This window comes from Quercus suber, unplaced genomic scaffold (assembly GCF_002906115.3).
Source record: "Quercus suber isolate HL8 unplaced genomic scaffold, Cork oak 2.0 scaffold_182, whole genome shotgun sequence".
In the NCBI taxonomy this organism is placed as follows: Eukaryota; Viridiplantae; Streptophyta; class Magnoliopsida; order Fagales; family Fagaceae; genus Quercus; species Quercus suber.
In genome coordinates, this window is record NW_027069640.1 from 802634 (window position 1) to 829576 (window position 26943).

The 26943-nt window shown below is 33.9% G+C and overlaps 1 protein-coding gene across 2 annotated transcripts; it reads right to left on the minus strand.

Annotated features, from left to right (window-relative positions):
• Positions 1-1044: 1044 nt before the first annotated feature.
• On the minus strand, positions 1045-18702 carry LOC111984545 (isoamylase 1, chloroplastic). 2 transcript variants are annotated; one of them, XM_065778399.1, is made up of 18 exons: positions 18216-18702; positions 17497-17679; positions 17210-17302; positions 15905-16057; positions 14319-14410; positions 13423-13564; positions 13228-13335; positions 11814-11899; positions 10125-10196; positions 9897-10023; positions 8016-8102; positions 6394-6486; positions 5973-6131; positions 4328-4411; positions 3125-3205; positions 2958-3040; positions 2734-2851; positions 1045-1948 (listed from the first exon to the last, which is right to left on the minus strand). In XM_065778399.1, exons 1-18 carry the CDS (start codon positions 18594-18596, stop codon positions 1685-1687), a joined length of 2406 nt encoding a protein of 801 aa, XP_065634471.1. In that variant the 5' UTR covers positions 18597-18702; the 3' UTR covers positions 1045-1684. The 2 variants fall into 2 exon arrangements, with proteins under 2 accessions (XP_065634471.1, XP_065634470.1); XM_065778398.1 differs by lacking the exon at positions 18216-18702 and having other exon boundaries at positions 4328-4450; positions 17497-17760.
• Positions 18703-26943: the final 8241 nt, after the last annotated feature.

The following is a 26943-nucleotide window of genomic DNA, read 5'->3' on the forward strand; positions in this document are numbered from 1 at the left end:
ATATTCAAGCTTATATTATTTTCTTGTTGAACATGCTTGAGTTTATTCATGAGCTACTTAATTAACTTTTTTTTCTCATTTATAACAAAATCATGACAAAAATTTTTTACCCCTTCACAAATGAATGATTTTTTTTTTTTTACTATAAATGGACATAATATATTATCATTAAACTCTAAATAATAATTTGAAATCATATGAACCTATACTTACACACTCTAATCTAAAGTCAATATAATTATATTTTAAAACAAGATACACAAAATTATATATAGTTAAATTAAGCCTCATTTTTACGTGCTTGTTCACAAACACAGTATTATGTATTTATGTTTGAGCTTGACTTGTTTAATAGTCAAGCCAAAACTTTGGCTTGAGCTTGATTTGTTTGATAAATAGAAGAATATAATCAAGTATTTTCCCAAGCTGAGCTCAAGTTGTTTACAACTTGGTTCATTTACAACTTATGCATGTATCCTTCACCTCAAAGAAGTGATGGGATCTACACATCTACTCTCCCTGTCTTGTCTTGCCTAGTCCCAAATCCATATAAATATTTTTTAAAAATACACACACACACACACACACACACACACACACATATATATATATATAATATTTAATAAATATTTTAATTATTTATACAGACAATTGAATCTTTTTTTATACATATCTTCTTTCATAAGTTTCTTTTTTTTTTTTATTTTTTTTTTTTTTTTTTTTTTACATCATTGTCGAAGCCAAATTCCTCCGCCGTGCACGGATTTTCCCACCTCAAAGAGGAGACAAGACAAGGATGGGAAGATATCATACTCTAATCGGAACTTGCTCCTCAAAGATATGTAAAACCAATGTCCATAACTGTCAAGTGACTTGACAGTGTAGAAATAAACGGTATACAAATTCGCCATTGAATTCACACATACATCAATCCTTAACTATTTTTTGTATACCATAGAAGTATATAGAAGATGCTTCTCTTATTTACAATTTGACTTGGCCCTCATTTAACTCTCTCTTACGCAAAGACATTATACATACATATTTTTCTACAAGTAAGCTACTTATTTATAATGGAGACATACAAGAAGTACAAGATGATTTCCATCAAAATCATCCCTATAACATTCTAATACAAATGTGTAGCGTCTAAGCGACACCCACAAGTCTGTAAAAAAAGAAAAGAAAGGAAAACACTACAATCATGTCTTTACCGCTAGTACATATTCTCATTTTCAGTGTGATTTCAGTCTCCTCTCCTTTCTTTTTATATGCAATCCCTATAATAATAAAATATGTATGTACTGCCTCCACATTTGCTTCAGGCTCCAAGACTATAATTTAAGGATTTAGGCATATATAACAGGGTAACACTCTTTCAATTCTCCATTTCATTGCTTCCACACCGCCCTCATTCACAGGTGTGAGACCTATGAGGACGATGTGCAAAATCAGTACAAATCCAAATCATGAGAAGATATCTCCTGTGTCCACTCCATGAAGTGGGCTTATGAGATATTTATTGCCAAATCACAGGTGTGTGGGACCTACACCTGCGAGTAAGGATGGTGTGGAAGCAACAAATAGGGAGTTGAAATAATGTTTTCCTATAACTTGATATCGAGGCAAACCATTTTTGAGGCTGTTGAGTTTTGAGCCACACATCATTGCATGGGATTTTGATCTAAGAACTTTCTTCTGGAGAGAGTATGAGGATGATTGAAGAGTAGCTGAGCATGGGGTACACGTTGGCGTCCAGGAAGTGAGCATACTGATCATATGCAATATCTCTTCCTGGAAGGTCAATCGAGAGGAAGTCATATGGTGTGGGCTTGCTGGTGTCCACCAAGGGCTCCCATCTGAATCCTGGCCGCTCTGGCAGTGTAATCATAACAGGTAAATGACTGGTATTGAAAGCAACGTAGATTTCTCCCTTCACTGAATCAATCTGGGTTCAATTTCACACCTCATGAGAATGCATCTCAGTTGAATATAAATTCTTCATAGTCTCAAAGCAAGACAGTGACATAGCAAATTGGGACTAAATCTCAGAGGATTTGTATGAGAGGTGTCAAGAGCAAAGTATTAACTTCGATGGAAACAACAGATGCCATAAATTCTTTTTCTTTGTCCTACCCAATTATGGTAAATGTTGGCAATTAATTTGAGTGAGAAGTTCCTCTATGAAGGACTATATGCCTCATAATCTCCAGCCAAAGGCAAACAAAAAAAAAAAAAAAAAAAAAAAAAAAAAAATAGTCCATACTAGGTATTTCATGTATGGAAGTGTGAAGATAAAATATTACTGAAAAGTGAAATAAATGACTTAAAAAGCATATAAAAAATTGCAAATAGGATATAGTCGAGAACCCAAATCTACAGAAATCTGGAACCAAAAAAAGAATTGGTTGACAAAATATCATGTAAAATGTACTTATGATAATGCTAGGGAACCCCCATAAAGCAACATGTTATATCCCAGAGCACTTCAAACTACAAACTTGACCCTTCCATAGAGCCCACTAAAAATGAAGTTATCTTCTGATTTTGACCCAGTTTGGTAAACTAAGCTCAGTTAATTGAAAATGAGAATCTGTTTTGCATTCAATGGAGCTAGTTATACTTGGTACTGGGATCTCAAACAATGATCCTGTTAGCAGAACTAATATTCCAGATGAGAAAGTATTGCTGTTATGGTAACAATATGACATGGAAGTTGACAAGAAAGCATACCAGAGTAAAGGCCACAAAACGGCTGGTTTCAGACCAGTCTGGCATCCCAGGAGTATGACCATGCCACTGTAGCCTCTCTGCTGTTGGAAAGTCATTCAAGCCAAGTGAGTCACATTCACTGCAAGATCATTACTTACATTGATTGAGTGAGATAAAAAAAAAAAAAAGCTCAATCAGAAAGCTAACTACTTAAAGCAAAGTCAATGATATAAAGCAGTACTTACTGGCGGAATTTAGTCATAAGGCAGCAAAATCTGAAAAAGTCTGACGAAGACTCTTCTTTCTTATCCCACTGAAAGTAATTAATCTGCAACATTTATAGCTGAAATCATTAAACATTCCGCAAATGGACTTGATTGAATGCAGAGATCATCAAGTTGTAGAGGATTACGTAGTTATCGTGGCAATATGTGTTGTTGTTTCCTCCTTTAGTGTGACCGTATTCATCACCCATATATATCATTGGAACACCCTGGTTAAATAAAAATCAACATAAGAAAAGATTGGGGATTGGTGCATTTTGAGCACCATTTGTGCAGAAATTGCTCTAGGTCAGCCCCACAAGTTGTAGCTAATATGCAAGGTATATTTACGTCTAATATAGAAGAAACGGTAATTGGGCAATACATTAGATCATTTTATGCATAGTTTGAACATATCAAATTTTGAACTCTTTACAACGTTTGAATCACTGTTGCATTCCCAATTTATTTTATTCTAATTCCAAGGAAATTTTAATCACCTCATTTCTGGCTTTTCATTTTTTTAATGCTTTTCTTTTTAGTTATTGCTCAACATTCTTTTCCTACCCAATATAACAATTTTGATGCGATACATGCAAATATCAGGATTTCTGCCCACAAGATACATAATGCCAACTGAAATATTCAAATTTGGGTTCTCAAATCATGTCTACACAGACTTGTTTGTGTATGTCTTAGGTTCCTAAGGGACATTCACATACCAGAAAAACTCATTTAAAATGTTATAAGAAATTCTGGTCAATAGAAATGTGTTATGAGAAACAAATGAATCATTTCAAAAGATATGTAAAAAAAAATATTACCAAATATGCATGGGACATCTAAACAACCTGCAATCTCTAATTTCATGATTGTAAGTCTAAGAAACTTGGTGAACCACACGCAGATTAGTGATCCAACAACCATGATCATAACTTGTTGATCCAACCTTTCCCGAAGGTGAGAACTCCACTAAATGATAATCAACACCAGAGCATGATGACTTGATTTTTTTTTTGGTTAAATATATTGACTTGAATAATACCCTTAAGTTGAAAGTTAGCAAGTTTGTTTGTTTATTTTTATTTATTAATAAGTTGAGGGGACCTTGCCCCAGGGTTTCAAATCGGAGCTTTCCCCATGGTGCCACTCTGCCAAGAAGCTCTTGGCAAGTTTTACAAAGAATGATGTATGGAGTACCTATCTTTAAGAAACTGTAGAAGGTGGCACAAAGTAGGTTTCTTAGGGCAAATAATCAAGAAAATACAATCTAGTAACATATGCTACTCATTTATCAGCTAGGTAAATACATACTTACGAATACAGAATGGGCTATACAAATTGAACCTTACTTGAGAAACCATGAGGCAGAGAAAGAAATTCCGCATTTGTCTTTTCCTCAATTTCTTCACAGAAGTGCTAGCTAACTCTCCCTCCTGAATAATTGTTTTCAGATACGGAAAGAAAACTTGCATCTACAAGTAATAGTATATCCAACAGAACTTACAACTCAATGAATAGAATGTTGTAGTATCAAGTACATTAATGTGACAGTTACAGAAACCTTTTAGAAGATATTTGCATAAGCAGATGCCTGCACAACTAAAATACTCTTAGATTCTTTGATGTGAAGTACTAAATTGATGTTTTATTCTATAGCATAAATGCTTATTAACTTTCATCTTTAAAATAAAGGCCCTTTGGAAATCTCAAAATACAAGTCCAAACTACATTATAAACAATATTCTCTTGAGCACAAATGCCTATTAGCTTCTCTCATTAAAGTAAACGCCCTTTGGAAATCTCAACATACACATCCAAACTAGGTTATAAACAATATTCTCTTAAGCACAAATGCTTATTGACTTCTCTCATTAAAGTTAAAGCACTTCCTCCCCCTACAAGAACAGGTGGAGGGTGAGGTCGTGGGGTCAAGATTCACAACATGCATGTGAACATTAGTAATAATAAGTAATTAAATATTATGGTACCACAACATACATTGTTAGAAGCCTGATCATGGTATCACTAAAGTCAGTGGAAACTACATTCATATTATCTTTACTCTTGCCAAGGACATCTGATATCCTGTCCAATAAAATTCTTGCAGTGATCTCCTTTCAGAGTCCAGAAACAGCAAATCATGAATTGTGGGATATCTTGCTAGAGGGACTAATGGCATTGTAACACCAACAAGAAACTTAATCATATTTCTCAGGAACATTCAAGTGATAGTGTGTGTGTGTGTGTGTGTATCAAATACTCAGTGATTTAAAAATAGCCAACAGATTCCTAACAACACAGAATACACTCGCAATTTGCAAAATCAGTTTGAAACTTGCAAAATAGCCCTTGCATGAACATATGGTAAGTAGTAAGTGGTAAAAAAGTGTAATATTATTCTCTTTTCTCTTCTCATTTAGAAATTATAACCCCCATTACCATTAATATTATTCATTTGGCCAGTAATTTATTACTATCATATCACTGAATTTTTCTTTCCACAACAGATATCACTCCAAGGATTCCAAGGCCATGCTGCATCAATGCAACTGAACATATATGTTAAGATGTCAAGATCCGAACAATCATGAAAACAGATACATGCACAGCCAAAAAAAAGAGAGGAGATTCATCCAAAGGAAAAACTTAAATCTTATTGAACATATATAAAATCTTTGAGGAATTATAGTGAGTGTAGCATAAATGGTAGAGTAACCAAGGAACAACCATGTTGCTATCCTTATTCCTATTGAAGACAAATTGATCCACATGCTTGTTGATTATGTGTCAGCACAAAGCTGTGTCAAAAAAATTTTATATTATTTTTTTATTATCAAACTTTGGGCCTTAAGAGGTCACCATTATGGAAACCTTGAATGCCGTATACCAACATTAATGTAAGTTATCTTTTCACACAGAGTAACACCAAGCATTAAGCCATTAAGCAAAGTCCAAATGCAGAAATCAGAGCACATGTGGAAATAAATTTTTTACCTGTCCACAGTTCCAGCTATTATTATGATTCTCTCCATCATTGTTATCCTCCCCATTTGCTGAGTTATGTTTGTTGTTATAGGTCACTAAATCAGCCAAAGTAAAACCATCATGTGCACATACAAAGTTGATACTGTTCCACGGTTTCCTTCCTCCTTCCTGGATCAAGGAAATAGTAAGGAAAGCTGCTCAAGAAAATCATTTAGCATAGATGATTTTACATATTACATCATAGAATTTTATTGCACTTCAGTTTATATATATATATATATATATTTGGGTATCGCTCCAAAATGGTTTATTAACACAGAAATCAAACATTACAATTGAAAAGGAACATTGTAAATTTTCAATTTAATGAAATAAAAAGGATTTTCATAGATATAGAATGAAAGAAATACAACAAAAACAACAGCAATACCCGGTATAGATTAGGGCTCCCACAAAGGCATTCAGCGAAAGCCCCGGAAAAGCCACCTGTACCCTTAATAAACTGCCGCACTGTGTCACGATACTGAGAATGACAAGAAAATACATATCAAATCTCACCCACACATTATGCAAAATGATGGTAAATATATGTAAAAACTTAAGTATGGTTGCCAAGAAGGTTATATGAAAAATAGCAATCAGAACTGCACCATGTACAGATGTCAATGGCCTGGGAGGAAAGGGACAATAGAAGGTCAAATGACTGGAGGTAGAAATAGGATTGAGATTATATCTCAAAACTCAGAGAGAACACTGAACACCAAAATTGTCCATTTTTAACCTATCAATGACTGTTATGAGATCTATTGATTTCGAAAAGTTAGCTTAGTCTATATATATATATATATACACACACGCACATAGTGCGATTTGAGTTAATAGAGCTCATTGGTGCTCAGTCTCTTAAAAAAATTTGAAAAGCCTAATGGTGCAACCATTGCATGGCTAGAGAAAAAAAAAAAAAAAATCCTTTTTAGAAGCCTAGGATTAAGGCAAAGCCAAAGAATAATTGTCTATAGTAGTTAAGTAGGTTATGAGCATTTTCTGATAGGAAGGTCATTAGCATTTTATTTTATGTTTTGTTTGATTTTTCTAGGGTCAAGGGTATTTTCATAATTTTATAATTGTCAGTTGGGCCTTGGGTTTTATTTATTAATAGGTAAGTCTTATTTAGTTTATGCATTTTTATGTGTAGGGGTTTTGGTCCAATTCAATTAGGATTTGGTTTACTAGTCAAAGTAAGAGTTCTATTCTCCTATTAGGAAGAGTTCAGATCTAGATATAAGAGTGTCATTGTCCTTAGTCATTCTTGAATACTAATGCTTCTCTTTAAAAGCTCTAACCCCTAAGTCCATAATTCCACCTAATTCTAAGCCTACAAATTTCCCAATTTATCCTACATCAAAGCCAATACCAAAAAAATTGAAAATCTGGGCATGGATTATAAAGCCTTTGAGAAGACAAATTGCTTGGAAGTTGCTGAGGAAAACCATCGTCAAATCTACAGTATTATGATCAGGGCACCATATTTGACCACCTAACCTGCATGTGTATTACAAGCCCTATACTTGAAGATGCAAGAACAAAATTGTAAGCAACAATAATTTTGTGAAGCCCTTCCAGAAATTCAAATAGATATAGGATGAATTCCAGGTTCTAGTTCACATATGCAATCCAAGCAAAGGTTCTTTATAATGGAGCAGTTGACAAAAGTGGATTGTTGTGTAGTTGATTAACAAGCAGATTAGTCACTAGTCAGCATACATCCTTGTGAATTACATGTGGAACAAATAGAACGAGGAAAAGGCAAAAGAAAAAGAAAACTAGTACATGCAAATTACAACCAAGGTTTACTTGTATGACCTTTCTACCTTAGTTTTCACAAGTTTAGGATTGTGCACCAAGTGGTTTTTAAAATAAGGGGGAGGCGGGGGTAGAGAGAGAGAGCAGATGGAGTATAATGGGACGCTTACATTTTGCATGTTGTACAGTATATTAGTCAAAAAAATTTAACTGGGATGAAGAATACAATAGTTGAATATCAGCTCTGACCTTCCCATTCCATTCTGACCAAATACCCCAGTGAGGAAATGTGCCAACTTGGTATAGGCCACCCGTATCCCATGCTTCAGCAATAAGCTATTTGAAATAGGCATAGAATAAATTTAGTTGTAATCCTTTTGATAATTTGGCAGATACAAGCTAAGAATAACCGCTAATCAATAGTTGAAACCAGAGAAAGATCTTGAGCAATAATATAAAGAAATCCAGAGGCTAGACATACAACAAATGTTAGATCAAGAAAACTAGATTTTAAACATTATAAGAATTAAAATGAAACTAAAAATGGATACATTTAAAATTCTGCCCAGAAGAAAATAAATCCAAAGAAATAAATACATCTAAAAGCAGCAATGTTTAAAGCCTTTGGAGTGGTGTGTGGACATTTTTCCCCAGGGCACTTTGCTAGGTAATAATTCATCTTTCCAGCGTAAAAGCCAATTAGCAGCAACCTGTATTATACAGTCAGTCATAAACTGAAGAATACAAAGGCCATCCTATGTCAACTAGTCAATAACTTGAAATTGGATTTAGATTTTGACAGTCACACCGTCGGGTTAAATATTATCTTCATAGTTTCCACACATGCCCATTTTTTTTTATCATTATTTGGATAAAATCTTCAACCTAATCAATAAAATCAATATTTTTTTTTTATTTTTTTGAAAACTAACAAACTAAAATTTTAGACATTTTATAGATGAGATTGTTCTTAATCTTTTGATAATCTTGATATTTGTTGTGCATGAAAGGCATAGGAGACCATGTAATCTAACAGTGAGATTATCAAATTTCTCATATAATGAGTTATTAAGTAGAGTAAAATTGACAATAGTTACCTTAGATGCAATTTGAAGTTAATCCTGTATATACCAAAAGTTTGTGGATCATCTCCTTATTCACTGTCATGTGGCAAAATCTTTATGGGTTTTTATGCTTCAGGCTTTCGGTCTTCAGTGGGCCTTGCCTAGCTCTGTGGCGGAATTATTATTTTGTTGGAATCATTGGCTTGGGAAACATGATTCAGATATTTGGAATTTAATCCTAGGATGTTTGATGTGGACTGTATGGATGGAGCGTAATCGTCGGTACTTTGAAGATTCTAAGAAGTCTTTGGTTGAGTTAATAGGCCTGCCAGCGAAGTCTTTTTGATTGGTCTCGTTGCTGGGGTTTTACAAAATGTTCTTCTATTGTTCAGTTTTTTTCTTCTCTTAGTTTAGTCTCTTGATTGTTTTCTGTGGGAGTCTGTTTTGTGCTTTGCTGTGTTCATTCTCATGAACACATTGAATGTTTCTTTTTCCATTTTCATCAATAATAATTCTTATATTACCTATCAAAAAAAAAATATTAAGATTAAACCAAACACTCTCCCTTCCCCCCCCCCAAACGTGCATGCCCACTAACAATCCTAAACAAAGAATGGGCCTAAAGAGAATGCAAGCCTTGCACATTCCATCAGAAGAGAAGAAACAAGAGTAGCAAAGCTTGAACCAAATAGCTTCTTGGTCAGTCAAGGCTAACCAATTATCCCAAAAACCTAAACCATTAGGAAAGGGACCAAATTAACAAGCTTACACATTGAATTGTCTCATAATAGAATCTATGCCAAATGATATGGGCAGATTATTTGGAGCTTCTCCATGCCATCAAAATTCAAAGGAGATGTGCAAATTCATTTCTCCTCATAGGCATATGGAAATTGAATCAGTATTTGTCTAATATTTTGGTTTTGTGTTAATATAATGTTATTAAACAGGTCAGATCATTTTCACACTGCTTTTTGATGTACTTAGACTTTTGAGAAATGAAAGCCTTGAGAAAAAGAGATTAAGATTTACAGGGGAGAGTAAGGAAGGAATCTACAGTAAAAACCTTGACTCCATGAAGTATTGGATCGGTACTTATCATGTCAATCAATGGAGGGCTGCTGAGAGGGGAGCCAGTCGTCATCCAGTCACCTTCAATTGAATTCCCATAAACATTAACTGCATCCCAGAGACTGTGGAGAAAAAAGGAATGAAATTATTTATAAAAAAAAAACTGGAAAAACATCAACCCCCAGTTTGAATTGAGCTAGGTAAGATAGTTTTAGCACATAACCTGCTGGCCCTGGTCATGATAGAGGCAAGATCAAAGCGAAATCCATCAACATGCATCTCTGTTACCCAATATCTGTTACAGAAAATAGAAATGAAGACCTTCAATTCCATATAACAGTAATATAACAGATTGCAACTCAAAAATACAAATTTGAAACAAAGTCAAAACTATAGAATATGGGCAACTAATAATGGAAACTAAAAAGTGAAGTGTGTGTAACACACCTTCATTACCTGAGACAGAGATAGAAGAGAGGGAATAAAACCAATAAATGTACATGAAATTGCAAAAGATTCAAGCATATAGCAAATAGCACAATGTTATCACTAATCTACCAAACAATCAAAAGCATTGACAAACTAAAGTCACTTCCTTAGATTCTTCTATTTTATTTTCTAGTGGTGGAGACTGAAATAGTTCTCATGGTGTTTTTGATGGTGGTCATGGAGGCCCTTTTTTTGTGGAGGTTGTTGTACTGGCGGGTGAGGTGATAGGAAGTGTGATCATTGTGGTCATACCAATCATATTGAGCCTTTTTATTGGGTTAAATATAGCAAGATCGATTATATGCATCAGGTCATTGACAAAACAATCTACTTTTACTCTTGGATACTACTAGTTCTGGTTCTTGTGATGCACTAACAACTCCTAGTTCTCCTAATCCGTCCTTTGCCAGGTCGATTCCCCACCTTCTTGGGTCATTGACTCTAGCGCTAACTGCTAACAAACATGTATCTGGTATATTATCTTTCTTTCCTAATGTGACTCATGTTCAACACCAACACCAAATTGTTTTAGCTGACAATTACTCTTGGCTGATGCTTGGGAAATGTTCTCTTCAAACTTCCAATTCACCAAATTGTTTTAGCTGACAATTACTCTTGGCTGATGCTTGGGAAATGTTCTCTTCAAACTTCCAATTCATTATCTATACCATCTAGGCTATATGTCCTTAGTTTTCCTTTTAAACTGCTTTTTGGTAGTCAATTGACTAAAGCCTTGAAATGGGAAGTTTTTTTTCTTCTACTTCTTTATCTTTCAGGACCTCCAAACCAAGGAGATGATCGATTCAGGGTATGAGAAGGACGACCTATATTACCTTTCTCTACATACTTCTCTCCCTTTTTCTTCTCACCAAACAATAAACTTCCAAACTATATGACTCAACTCATGCAAATGATAGATATAAAATCATATCATAAAGGCACATTCAAGTTTCCAAGGAGTTATCCATTCATGGCTCTAATTAACATTTAATTTCTGTAATACAACCTTATTCAATAATATCACCTCAGCCATATGAATTATGGTTAGTTTTGCTGCCATGTCTTCCAAGTGTAACTAGAAAATCTCAACATGCATTCAACCTGTGACTTTAAAACCCAAAAGAAGTTTTTTATTATACAAAAATCCAACTGAAGAGACAAGATATTTTAGTAAAAGAATGCTTGTTGTTATGCATCTTTATTATTATAATTTCTATAGTTTATCTTATATGTCTTTATGAATAAATATTTTGAGTCTGTCAAATATTGATATGTATATCCCTAAAGAAGTCAATATACATAATAAACTACCATTTAGAATATTCAAACAAGAATTTATCAAAACATTTTCCAGGTAAAGCGGGAAATGTCAGGAAATAACATAGGATAAAATATCTTTTATAAACAATTCTGATAAATCTACCTTAAGCAGTCCACTATAAATTGACGTACAACAGGATTGTTGCAATTGAATGTGTTACCACATCCAGAATAATTATAGAACTCTCCCTGTAAAACCATTAAAGAATCACAATAAATAATCTCAAGGGATATCAAATGAGGAAGACTGGATTAGAAAAATGAAATAAAGAATTTGCAATGTTGTAAACTAAAGCTAGCTTAAAACATATTGGGCCATTGAACCCTCACTCGAACACTTGTAAACCAATACCGCACACGATCACAAGATGTTCAAGCACCAACATAGTCAAACTTGTGTCTATAGGTGGCTAATTTATTTATTTGGATTGAAATGTAACACAAGTGAATTAATCTGGTGGTTTGTTTCAAATTGATAGCAGCTATGAGATTAATGTATAATTTCATACACATGGAAATAAAAGATAAAAAAAAAATGTTAAAAAATTCTTAAGCAGAAAAGTAAAAAAGAGGAAGGAGAAGAAAGCAAGAGCAAGGATATTGATCAAAACCTGAATGGGCCAGAATGGACAGAATCAAATGGAAATGGACCATATTTGATGAAACTAGTAAAAACACCAAGCAGATTAACCAAAAAAACCTAGCAGGCATAAAATGGGAGCCTTCATGTTCTGCTTCCCCAACAAAACAGAGAAGATTTGATGACACTAGTAAAAAGAATTCCAAATTAACAAATCAGTCCAATTTAAGAGAAGCAATTGCATGCATGTCATTTCCTTAGAAGCATTATCATCATTTTCTTTCCATTCACTTTGTGTTACATATATCATAGATATACACACCTATATAAGATACATCTTACTATACTATTTCAATTTCTTAAAAAACAACTCTATTTATGTTGTCCACAAGCTAGGCAACTTCTTTGCATACAATATATATGTCTAGTTATTCTCCAGTCAACCTCATAAAAGGAAAGATATTAGATTGGCTTACAGGTTTCTGTTCTTAAAAATTGAATAACCTTTTTCATTAGTTATACATTATATGACCATACTTACAGGTTTTAATAGACTTTGTCTTCTTCTTCTTCTTTTTTTGATAGATAATAAAAGATTTCATCAAACAAGAAGTAAAGATACACAAGGAAACAATGGATTATGCTGGATGCATGCACAAAAGTTCCTTAAAACAAATTGCAGGTACAATATATCCATGAAATCAGAAAAAATTGGAGGTCTACTAGACTTTGTCATCTAATAAATTCAATGAACATAATATTTGAACAAACAGCAAAAGCGAGAAACTTTCCAATATTAGAATTATGCGTGCTTCTCTCCCAAAAAAGAAGAAAAGAAAAGTCTAAGGAGGAGCAGTGAGTATTATTAACATTCTCCAAAAGTTTTCATTATTTATACAGAACAGCGCGTACAAATTGTAAATTTCAAAAAAAATACCTTAGGTGCAAGCATGTAATAGACACTATTATCAACACCTCTAAAAGACAAAAGAGGGCCATTTTCGTTCCCTTCAGCTGTGTGATTGAAAACAACGTCCATGATCACCTGCTTAAGTAGATTTGGAATTTAAACCTCACCAAAAAAAGGAAAGAAAGAAACTAAATGCTTAACCATATTGCAATTAATTGCCACCTCGATTCCTTGTTTATGTGCTTCTCTAATAAGAAGCTTGAATTCATTTATTGCATCACGGCCACAGTCACGCACACCAGAAGAAGAATATTTTGTCATGGGTGAAAAGTAATTTACAGTTGAATATCCCCAAAAGTTAACCCTGGACAAGAAACGATATTGCATTATAAATTATATGACTAAAATGTGCCAACATGCTGTTGGTCAAATTATATCATAATTTCGGAAATAACAAATTTTGTTCTTTTTACCTCATTTTGAGGGGAGTCAAATTAAAGATGCTGTGAAATAGAAATTCTTTTCATTGTTATATAGATGCAAATTTTATTCTCTTTACTTTTTCTGGAAGGGGGAGTAGTAATGTGTCACTATTTCTTAAATTCTTCAACACAGTTCAAAGGTTGAATGACAAATGACAGAATTAAGATGATCAGTGGCTGCAAAGAAAGAAGACAAGAGAGGTCCAAGCGCTGTTAATTGGCTGTGAACAGTAAACCCCTTCCTTCCAAGCAATCCTAAAGTGATGGTCCTGTGTCACAATCAACCACCAGTCCCCACCACGTAGAGCATCCTAGGACTCATGGAACATTTCTCATCCAATCCAAAGGTATCTAAATTTTTAAGGGGACAACCCCAAGTATGAGGTTAGAGTCATGGACCATAAAAGGGGACCCAGGTCCCTAGTCCCCAATCAATTGAGATGTGACATGTCAGTGACTATGTGGCACTCATATTAGGCATGTGATACAAACTGCAGATTGTGGCATGTCATTCAGTAGTTGGCTACAAAGACTAATTAATAAAATATTGCATAGCCCAAAAGAAAAAGGTACTAAATGAAATTTAGAACATCATTGCAATATTTAATAAAAAAAATTTAGGTTGAGGCGTTGTACTTGTGGTCACCCAAGACAGAGTTGTGGCTGAAATACTCCAATTCATTGAACTCATGACATGGCATTAACTCTATACAATTTACTCCAAGTTCCTGAAAGATAAACAATACCTCTTGAGGACATTTAGCAGTGTATGATCATACATTTTTTTTATGATAACTTCAACAAATCATTGCAGCAGTTATCAGATGATTACATATATCATGTTGTTGCAAGATATTACTCAAGCATCATTCTAATTGTAATAAACTACATATTACAACTACAAAATCTTCCTCATTAAAAGCTGATGTCAGACAATAAGTTAAATATATATAATTTTAGCACTTTTTTTTTATAGGTATAATTTTAATACTTATGTATCTATTAATTTTTTTTTTTTTTATCTCCATCATATTTATAACCTACACTTTAAAAAAAAATTCTGTGTCACAGATTTTATGCAATTTGTTGTTTCAGGAAGTGTGTTTTGGGCCTAAAAATTAATTCCCTAACACAGGTTAAAATTATTCATATGTAGGCAATTGCAATGATAAAACTATTTTGCCTCTAACTTGATACAAACTCATAACACTCCCCCTCAAACTGCATGTTACATAACAAATCCAAATGAATCTTGCACAAAGCTTTGGTAAACATATGAGGCACTTGAGCTCCCGTAGAGACATGAAGTAGCAATTACACCAATTTCCACTCTTTCTCAAACAAGATGAGAATCCACCTCCATATGCTTAGTCCGCTCATGAAACACAGGATTAAAGGCAATATGAATCACTAGTTGATTGTCACATAATCATAGGAAATTTCACATCAAACCTTATTTCCTCAAGTAGGACCTTAATCCACATAAGTTCACCTGACGTAGGTGCCATTGCCCTGTACTCCACCCCTACACTAGATCCAGAGACAACATTCTACTTCTTACTTTTCCAAGTAATTAAGTTTCTGTTTAGAAAAATGCAATATCCAATAATAGACCTGTCTTAAGGATAATCCAGCCCAATTTGAATTTGTAAATGGTTCTACTCGTAAGTGACCATTAGTTCTATACCAAAGACCACAACTTGGATGTGCGTTAAGATACCTTAGCATCTGAAGAATGACCTCTCAACGTGGAAGACAATGAGCTGCCACATACTGACTCACAACACTAATGCAAAAGATATATCAATTATCTAGGTGAGTAATGGTAGGATAGTTAAATTTGCCAAACAGGCGACAATATCTCTTAAAAAGATTAGATAATAACTCCTCCTGATCCACATTTAGTTTGACATTAAGATTGGATCTTCATAAAAGACTTACGAGAATGAGACCAAGATCATTGTGGAGGTTTCATTTAATGATAATTAATCACTGATGTATATAATATCCCTTTTTCTTCAGTCTTTCAAACGGCAATTACAGAAATAACATACTAATCCATTCTTAAAAGGGTGAGTAAATTTTACACTAGCCATCAGACTACAAAATAAGACTGTTAGCACGGATAATATTTTTCAACTTTAAGTGCATATACTATTCAATTAATTTAATAGAGTTATCTAAAAAGCCTCAGAGATTTGTTTTGGTTCTCTAAATTATACCTTTAAGTGATGAAGCTTCTCCACAACACCAAGGTATGTACCAGGGAACTCAGTCCTACTAGATTCATGCCTTGTAAATCCTCGCACATGCATTTCATATATAATAAGATCTCTCTGTGGATACTTCAAAGGCAAATCTCCTTCCCAATCAAACTGATAACAAGCACAGGAAGAAGCAATCATTAATTTCAGAACAAAGCTTAACAATGATATAAATAGAAAAAGAAACTTTAGATTGGTTGAATGATACAGGACAATAATCTCTAAGAGAGGCACTTGTAGTTGGGAAACAAAACAAGAATAAAACAAAGGGATTTAACCTAGGAATCAGCACCTAGGGTTTGCTTTAAATTTAATATTTTATATAATTCTCTTGTGCTTTACAAAATATACACTATCATGATTTTTGATGGCCGCGATCAAAATGAAGACATGAAGTGCATGGTTGAAGACATTGTAGTGTGGGCTTTTGAGTTGTGGAGCTTTGTACTTAGGATATTTGGGATTCAGTGGGTATTACCAGAGAAGGTTCATGATTTAATCTTGTTCCTTTATGTTTGCTGTGGACCATATGGAAGGAAAGAAATTGACGTTCTTTTGAAGATGTAGAGTTCACGTCAACTCAATTGCTAGCATCCTTTATTAGTTCTCTTTATGAGTGGTCTTTTGTGTTGAGTTTCACAAACGGTAACTATGTTCAATCTTTCATAGAGTCAATTCATATGTAGATATTTTTTCCATTTGTAATTCTTTAGGTAACTTCGTGGATTTTTCGTGAAGCAGTCTCGTTTTAATAAAATTATTCTTACCTATCAAAAAAAAAAAAAAAAAGGAGCATGATTGAATCACACTACACCCAAAAGGCAAAGGCCAAATGCACTAGAATGTTCAATTTTGATTTCTAAGCCAAACAAAAGCAATGCAATCCTAAAAAATATATACTCATCACCCTCACTAAGCATAGGACCATTATCATTGTCATCACAAGTCGTATTGGCCATGAAAAGTAATAAGCATTTTTTTCAGGCGGGTAAACCCCAGTACCTTCATATTGAACAAGAACAAAGAAAAACATTGTTACAAAAATCATTAAAAAAATTTTCTTAAAAATCTAGGCGGGGATTTTGTGACAACAAAATGACACGTTTGACTGTATCATAAGACAACCCTATTTACATCTAACCTTTAGCTCCTTAATAGTAATATAATTATATAAAACATTAATAAAATTAGAAAGTAATAATAATAATAATAATAATAAATAAAATATCCCACAGTTATTGAAGTAAATGCAGTATGTACTACCTCATCATCAAAAGAAGGTACCATGCAGGCCATTTGGGGCCAGCAATTACCATCAGCTCCTATAGCACCAAACGCCCCTCTGCTTATAACAGCCTATACAAATGAAAAGGAAATCAGAGACCATTGCATTTTAGAAGCAAAACCTGGATTTACAAAAAAAAGAGAGCCATGCATAAATTATACCATCTAGACATAGGAAGCAAATGATCTACCAAACTTAGCAGTCAAAGGAGTGAAATATTTTGCTCATAGAAAAAATAGTTAATAAGTACATATTAAATACTAACTTTTGCATAAGGATCCAATAGAATCCGAGAAGAATCAAAGTAAAGGCCTTCGTCTGGGGAAAATTTTCCATCAAATTTGTAGCCATAAAGCATGTCTTTGAAGTCTCCTTTCAGGAATACATGCCAGACATCGCCTGTCTTATTAGTCGATGGATCAAGTGAGATTTGCTCAGCCACTTTATTCTGCAGAGGTAAATGGCTAAAATTAGTTATACATGCTCCACAAACTATGAGACTTAAAAGACTCATAAGTTTGATCAATGACTCTTAAAAACAGTATCATTGTTTCAAAAAGCTGAATGAATAGAAATTGTATCACAGAATAACAAGAGAAGAATCAAAGTAAAGGCCTTCGTCTGGGGAAAATTTTCCATCAAATTTGTAGCCATAAAGCATGTCTTTGAAGTCTCCTTTCAGGAATACATGCCAGACATCGCCTGTCTTATTAGTCGATGGATCAAGTGAGATTTGCTCAGCCACTTTATTCTGCAGAGGTAAATGGCTAAAATTAGTTATACATGCTCCACAAACTATGAGACTTAAAAGACTCATAAGTTTGATCAATGACTCTTAAAAACAGTATCATTGTTTCAAAAAGCTGAATGAATAGAAATTGTATCACAGAATAACATACTCAAATTCAAAGTCCTAAACAACATTTACAAAGTAAAAATACATTGATCACCAAAAAGAGAAAAAAAGAAAGCGAACTCGCTCACTTCGTGTAAATCGGAGAGAGAGATGAAGCAGAGTGTGGCGGAGACGGCATTGGCGGAGAAGATAGCGAAATTGACACCGCCGTCGCGAGCGGTGGCACCAAACGGCGTCGGAGAACCCCTATACACCTCGAACCGCTCCGATTTCGGCTTCTCCTTCACCGCCACGGCAGTGTCGACCTCGGCTCCACCACCACCACCACTTTCTCTCCTCGCATTCACGATCTTCAATCGAGGAGGACCAGGACCGCTTCTCTTTTGGCTTCGGAGAGTAGTAGTAGTAGTAGTACTTAGTACCAATCGTCGAGAAGTTTCGAGAGGATTGTTGAGAAGTTTAGGGGTACATGATAGTAAGCGTGAAGCGCATTGAGCTGTTACCTCCATTTTGGTTTGAAGCTCAGTGAAAGTGAGTGAGAGTGAGAGTGAGAAGGGGACAGATGCATAGGCATCTCACATCTCAAGTCTATGGAGCTCGTTTTGAGTGAGAGCCTTGAGAGAGCTGATTATTATATATGTGAAATGATATCTTAATAATATTTTTATAATAAATTCTAATTGGCAAATTGTTACTGATTGTTATTGTTAAGGTAAAAACATGCTAAGTTCAAATTTAAATTAATAACAACTAATCACCTATAATTTGTTATAAAAATATTATTAAAATATCGTAAACGTAGCATCTTTCAACCAAATTTTATAAAAATACCTCTTTCTTGTTGGCGCTTTCTACCAAATTTTATGGGACCACTAGTGATTGTAGTTCTTGACTTTTTGTACTTTTTTATTTGTTGATTGGTTCGGTAAGATTTTCATTCGCCGGTGCCATAATAGGGTGTCTAATTGTTCTAAACTCATCATGATTATAACTCAACTTGTTTAAAATATCCAATTATATTAGCCTCACCTGAATGATGACACGTGCATCCAAAATGTACCGTTGTGTAGACCTAGGAGGGTTACACGCAATGTTTTAAATTCGTCCGTTCTGGTGTTTAATATGGTGCATTTACCCATTTGTTGTGTCTCAGTCTAAATTCTGGGTTATTCCAGACGAATTATGGTTATTTCAATCTCTAAATTCCAGCCTATTTTTGAATATTTTGGATTGTGTTTATCTTTTAAACATTGAAGCCCAAAATTGATCATTTGACTCATTTTATTCCCATATCATATTTTAAATTTTGTTTTGGTTAATTAGATATAATAATATATGAAGTTATAAATATAGAAATTATGTACATGTGTATGTATATATATCTAGCGCGTAATTTTGAAATGGTGCACTGAAATACACTAGTACTGGAATATTCTATTACAATTGTCGATCTAGTACGGTATCTGGACCGGAATTCAAAACCTTGGTTACATGTGTCTAAAGCGTGTAGTTGCACTGTACACTAAACTCAACCCTTACAGAGTATGAACATTCCCTAGTTTCCATTTAAGGCTTAGGATTTTTCTAAAACAAATCTAAAGTATAACATATGACAACTCATTCAAAAGCCTCTAATTCTAGTTGAACTAACCAGCTCTTGAATTAAATGATTTACTGATGTTGCTAGGGTGTTGGGTTCAAACTTCTATTCATTTTGTGATTAGGGTTAGGGTTTCGTTGGTACTTTCTAATTCAAATGTTGATTTATGTGTTTCTTCCAATATTTTCATTTGTATCAAACACTGATTTGACATGCTCTAAATTTTTGGTTTTGATTATTCTGTTTCATTGATGGAATAATAACCACGTTTTGATTGCATCTTTAGATGTCTCGAGATGGTAATATATAAAATTTTCAAAACTTTCTGATGTAATATTACGTATTTCCTTTGTTTGAGTTTGTTGGAAAATTTAGACCCCTTAACATATAACCAAATTGAGTAGCCTAGTTAATTAGCCAAGTTGTTACTTAGTCAAATTAAGCAATTCTAGGTTAAAATAATCAAACAATTATATCAAGAAAATATAGCAGCGGAATAATAAATAACACATGATATGATCACCCAGAAAAACCAAACCAGTAAAAAACCTAGGGAGGATTTTACCCACCGATCCTCAAGGCAAAACTGAATTCACTATGAAAGAATCAAAGTTCATACAAAAGGACTTACAAGCTCCCCGCTCGACTTCCTAATGCTACCTACTAGTAGAACTTACTGACACGACCCCGTGCAAGCTCCGAATCCACGGACTCCTTCTTTCTTGAATTCTTCAATCAGCTATAAGCACCCACGCTTGATATTCTTTAATCTTCAATGGTAGCAACCAAGTTGATCATCAAGATGTTGAAGTAATCATAATCTTGAAAACCCTAAATTTTGTGTAAAGGAAAGCTCCTCTAGATCTCACAAGAGATTTACACAAAATAACAATGTATGAGCAACAATACAACTGGAGTAACTCTCAAAACGTGGTTAAGGTTTTGCCTTATATACCTAGGGCAAAAACATAAAACCCTAAACGTTTTAATGAGTTAGGGCTGAGTTGAAAAACTGCAGAAAAACGCAATCTGATCAATTTTCGATCGATCGAATCTATTCTTCGATCGATCGAGTCAGACCGAAATGCCCCAATGCATCTACAGTCTCTCGATTCCAACTTTACAATAATTAAACAACTTTGAGCACACTTTAACAAGACTAAATATATTGTTTTGATCATGGTTTGCCAATATTACAAATTAGAGTTCTAAATACATAAATTCCTAAACCTTTAGAACCTAACAAACTCCCCATTTGGCAATCCGTGACAAAACCCTAATTAAAAGTTCAAAGTTTACAAGTAAAAAGCCCTTTACAAAAATAATGCTCATAAACTCAAATTCAACCCTAACTACTATCCATCGGTTGCAAGTGTAGACAGTAGCTTTGTTGAATCAACCTGTATATTACTGAAATACTCAACAAACGCATAAACGCATGTGTGATAGAAAAGAGTGAAACAACAAATATGCAAACTAACTCTCCCCCTAAGTTAGATACATCAAAAACGAGGTTAACTCCCCCTAAACATAACATTCTTATATTTTCCACACATATTCCCACATATCAACTATTTCTCCCTCTTTTTGTCACGTATTGACAAAGACAACTCATACAAAGAGTAACCAGTCAACATACGCATACGCAACAAAGGATAAGAGAAAACAGAGAAAGAAGGGGACACAAAACAATTTAACTCTATAGAAAATAGAGACAACTCCCCCTATAAACAACACAGGTTAAAAAAACTTTTCTCCCCCTATCAAAAATAGGAAAAACAAAACAAGTTGTGGGAAAAACAGTTTTGGGGAAAAATAAAGGAGGTGGGGGAAAATTAGTAGCAGCAGCAGTAGCAGCATCACCAATAGGATCAGGTACATCCTCACCAGCAGGACCAAAGTTAAAAACACATAAACCAAAGTTAAAAACTAAGGTGAGGATACACATGAAGAAAAAATATTCTCTCTTTCAATAAAATGCAAACATGGTACTATGTGACCCATAAATAGTTGCATGAGTAGAGAAAATATTTGCACATTGATTATCCATCATATCTCTTAAGAAAAATATTTTCTACAGTTCACACATAAGAAATAGCATATACTAGAATGTACAAAACTCCAAAATTAATCAATCAATTTTTAAATCGAGTTGAGTACCCAATGTAGCAAAGTGTATGCATGCTATGTGTGAAAACAATGAGAGATATGATTGCAAAACTGCAAGATGGATACAAAAACAATGCAATGCATGTGAATCCTAAACACAAATGATGCATAAAAAAATTTTGGTCAAAAACATAGAAATTGAAAATTTTTTAGTTTCGATCGATCGAGAATCGATCGAACATCAATCCAGTCAGGCAGACTCAGACCAAAAAATTTAATCGCAATTTCGATTGATCGAAAAACAGGTTCGATCGATCGAAAGTCTGGAAAAATCAGATTTTTGAAAAACAGAGCATTTTAATACAGAAACTCCTCAAAGCACATTATTTTATAAAAAAAAATGCATGAATATGAGATGAAAATTTTTTAAAAAACACTTGAATTTAACCCAGATATTCCAAAATCAAAATTTTCAATCAATTTGTCCTCAAAGCGCAAATATTATACACATTTTGCATTAAAATTAAGGAACTTTTAATCTTGGATGGTTATAACAAGATCACACACAATAAAATGTACCAAGTTTAATAAAGAGTAACTTGTGTAGTGTGTGCAACTAGCAAAAACTTGAGATACATGTGAGGTGATATGTGAATAGCAATTAATCACAAAGTCTACACAATCCATCACATAGAATTTTAAAAAAACTATCATCTAAAGAGTTACATTCTATAACTCCCACATCTCCTAGAACAAAAGCTTACAATCATGTAAGTTTCTTGTATTTTATCCTCATTTTTTTTTTATGTGAGATGGCAACAAGCCTAATAGTACACACCAATTTTATTTATGTGAGATGGCATCAAGCCTAATAGTACACACCAATTTTAAGCATTAAGCAATTATGCCGAGGCATCACCTTATGTTCTTTTTGTGCATGTGCTACACTTTCTCGAGCACAGAATCTTATGATATGCACTAAGGTATTCATGATTGGCTAGTGAACAGTGGTGAGATAGTTATTTATGCCTTTCTCAAAAGGATCAAGTCCGACAGTCAAACAACATGTGACTTCAAGATCAAGACAAAATGATTAAAAACCATACACATCTTTCCCACACAACATGCACTACAAAGTTTCAACTAGTCAAGTGCAATAAATAAGCTCATCAAATCTAAACAAGGTACATAAACTTGTTATGTAAAGATAATATGACCAATCCTTGATTATAAATTCAAGATGTGAAATACAAAACACAAAAATCTTTTTGGTTTAAAAAATTTTATGATCAAAAACAAAAAGCACACATTATGCTAAATGAACAATGCAAATGCAATGCATGACAATGTTTAACTAAACTATAGAGGGTACACAAACAAGAAATATCAATTTCTTAATTAACCCATGAGTACATGTACAAACTAGTACATACTCACACAAAATCAGAAATAGCTTAGCATACTATTCAAGTTTCTCCACAATGTCAAGCATGTTTTAAATCAAGAGAGAGATATCATAACCCATGTAATCCTCAAGAACAATAAAACAAGACACAAAATAAAATATTTTTGTCTTTTTGAAAATTTTCAATGTTTTTGGATTTTTTTTTAAATAAAAACAACCTAAAAAACAAAACAACCAAAAACAAAAACAAAACATGTCCACAAATAATTGAAAGAATTAAATCAGGGACAAGTTAGCAACACTCACCTTGTAGAATCTTTTCTCACCCATCTAGCACGAGTTTTCGGCTTTGTAGGTGAAAATCCATGTGAAACAGAGTGTATTTGAGGAATTATACCAATCTTCTGAGAAAGACTGAAATCCTGCAAATTCCTTTTACAAGCCAACAAGCTCAAATTTTTCAAAAGAATATGAAACAATTTATATGAACTTATGGCAGTTGAAATATCATCACATATCCTAGATTGAAACACATAATGCTTAAATTTCAACTTATGACAATTAGGACGAATGTGACCATGGACACCACAAAAGTGACAAACATGAGCAAATTTAGAAACATTAGTATTCCTAATAGCAAATCTAGTCTCAGATTTTGGTTTTTGCCTCAACAAAGAATAGTTTGGTCTAATATGAACAACAACACCACAAAGGTGACAGGTAGGCACAAAAACATATTTCTTTTGCCCACTAGCAGTAGGTTTAGACATAGGTTTAGAAACTTCAGCGTTAACATCAGAACTTTTATCTTTGTCTAACCTAGCAAAATAAGCCTTCTCTTTATTATTTCTCTTGAAAGGAGGGATATAAACTTTCTCAGTTTTAGGCTTAAGAGAAACAGAAACACTTCTGTTATCAACAGCAAGCTTGGTACTAGTTAAATTTTCAATTTTTGTTTTAGATTCAACTAACTCTTGTTCCAAGCTTTTCATCTTCTCATCTTGAGAGGAAATTTGATTTCTCAAAAATTCATTCTTTTTATTAGACTCATCTAATCTCACAATCAAATCCTCTTTTTCAAGATTAGCCAATTTTAACTCTTCTCTAAATTTCTTAGCAATTTTCAAAGATTTAGATAATTCTTTACGAAGAGTTTCAAAAGCATAAAAAAAATCAGCAGAAGCATGAGCAGAAACATGATCAGAAAGACACTTCAAATTATCCATGACAACAGGGGTCAAGGATCAGCTCTTAGATCAAAAGATCTACTACAAGAAGAGCTATGTTCTGATACCGCTTGTTGAAAAATTTAGACCCCTTAACACACAACCAGATTGAGTAGCCTAGTTAATTAGCCAAGTTGTTACTTAGTCAAATCAAGCAATTCTAGGTTAAAAAAATCAAACAATCATATCAAAAAAATATAGCAGCGGAATAATAAATAACACATGATATGATCACCCAAAAAAACCAAACCGGTAAAAAACCTGGGGAGGATTTTACCCACCGATCCTCAAGGCAAAACTGAATTCACTATGAAAGAATCGAAGTTCATACAAAAGGACTTACAAGCTCCCCGCTCAACTTCCTAATACTACCTGCCAGTAGAACTTACTGACACGACCCCGTGCAAGCTCCGAATCCACGGACTCCTTCTTTCTTGAATTCTTCAATTAGCTACAAGCACCCACGCTTGATATTCTTTAATCTTCAATGGTAGCAACCAAGTTGATCATCAAGATGTTGAAGTAATCACAATCTTGAAAACCCTAAGTTTTGTGTAAAGGAAAGCTCCTCTAGATCTCACAAGAGATTTACACAAAACAGCAATGTATGAGCAACAATACAACTTGAGCAACTCTCAAAACATGGCTAGGGTTTTGCCTTATATACCTAGGGCAAAAACAAAAAACCCTAAACGTTTTAATGAGTTAGGGCTGAGTTGGAAAACTGCAGAAAAACGCAATCTGATCGATTTTCGATTGATCGAATCTATTCTTCGATCGATCGAGCCAGACCGAAATGCCCCAATGCATCTACAGTCTCTCGATTCCAACTTTACAATAATTAAACAACTTTGAGCACACTTTAATAAGAATAAACATATTGTTTTGATCATAGTTTGCCAATATTACAAATTGGAGTTCTAAATACATAAATTCCTAAACCTTTAGAACCTAATAGAGTTTAATGTTGCCAATTGGAAGATTGATTTTCAAAAATGCAATGGGGAATCTGTAGTTAAACAATATTAATTTCCATGTAGTCTAGAATGACTCAATGAAGTTATCTTATGGGACCACTGATAGGACCACCTTAAACTATCAATCTCAAACAATGGGCTAACCAATGGACTCGTGCTCACCAATGTAGGGTCAACTTAAAGGCACTCTTTCATAGAATTACAAATCACTAACAAAAAAATGAATATAAATTTTCGAGAGAACTTGGCTCTTATATTAATTGGGGGAACCGAAGGGGAATACAAAGATTGGTTGAAGAGAGAAATATGAATGAATATGCATGAATAATTATGTTGCAAGAACAAAATGAACACTATACCATAAAACTTTGTAAATAAATATATTTTTGAAAACTTAAAAACTTACTTAATTCTTGAAAACTTTGAATAGTACTTCAAACACTAATACTTATTCAAATACTTGAAAATATTATAATGATAATTTTTACTTATACAAGGATTGATATTGGATGGATTGATAGCTTACAAGGAAGGCTTTTATACTGAGAGGATTTTTTTTTTTTTTTGGCTTGAAGTAGGCTGTGTTTAAGGCTTGCCTAATATGATTGATTCATATGCCTTATTAAGGCTTACAAATACTATGGGGGCATTTGGTTCTCCGTGATGTTACATTATGTTGTAATATTACGTTATTGTAATTTTACATTAATGTAATATCAATACAAGAATACGACATTAAATTATTTAGGAAAGTGATGAGATTAATTTTATTAGTTTTCCTCATTTGTTTCTTCGTTTTGTGAACGAAGTTTATAGGAGTTCTTCTACCACTTATGCTCTTTTTCATCCTATTTTCATTCATACGATTTTGTTGTTTTTAAGTTTAGATGACTTTTCCACTTCTGAGCCCGTACACATAGTTGCTCCCATAGGTGCCTCTTTTCTTAGGCAGAGGGCTGCTCATATGAGAGAGAGCTCTAAACGCCCTCGTGTTGAGCCTTTTGGTACCGCACCCCCTCCTTCTTCTACAGGTACTACTTTTGGTGAGGTGTTTGCTAATCCTGTTGGTGCTGGTGCTGGTGCTGTTCCTCCACCATCTACTTCGGATGGCTTTGACATTCGTTGTACTTTGGAGACTGTCATGACCGTTCAGGTGGCTCATGGTAAGATTTTGGTGGACATGCTTGATGAGCTCCGTGCTTTGCGAGTATATTTGACGCATCTTTGTCGTTCGCTTTTGTCACCTCCTTTTGATGATGGACTCTGATTGCCCTTTGGCATTCCGTCACAAAAAGGAGGAGTACATTTGGACACTTGTAGAGGATTTTTTGTAGTTAGGGGGAGATTTTTGTTCATTGGAACTTGTGGAGTTTAGATTGTATCTAGGTGCTTCACTGTGTTCTATTTTTTTTGGCTCTTGATGTATTGTTTTTGGGCTATTCATATTAGGGGGAGATACATTGTTATATATGTTTATTGTTTCACTGCTCATTGATTCATATTTATGAGTTATTCATGATATATGTCTATGTTTTGTGT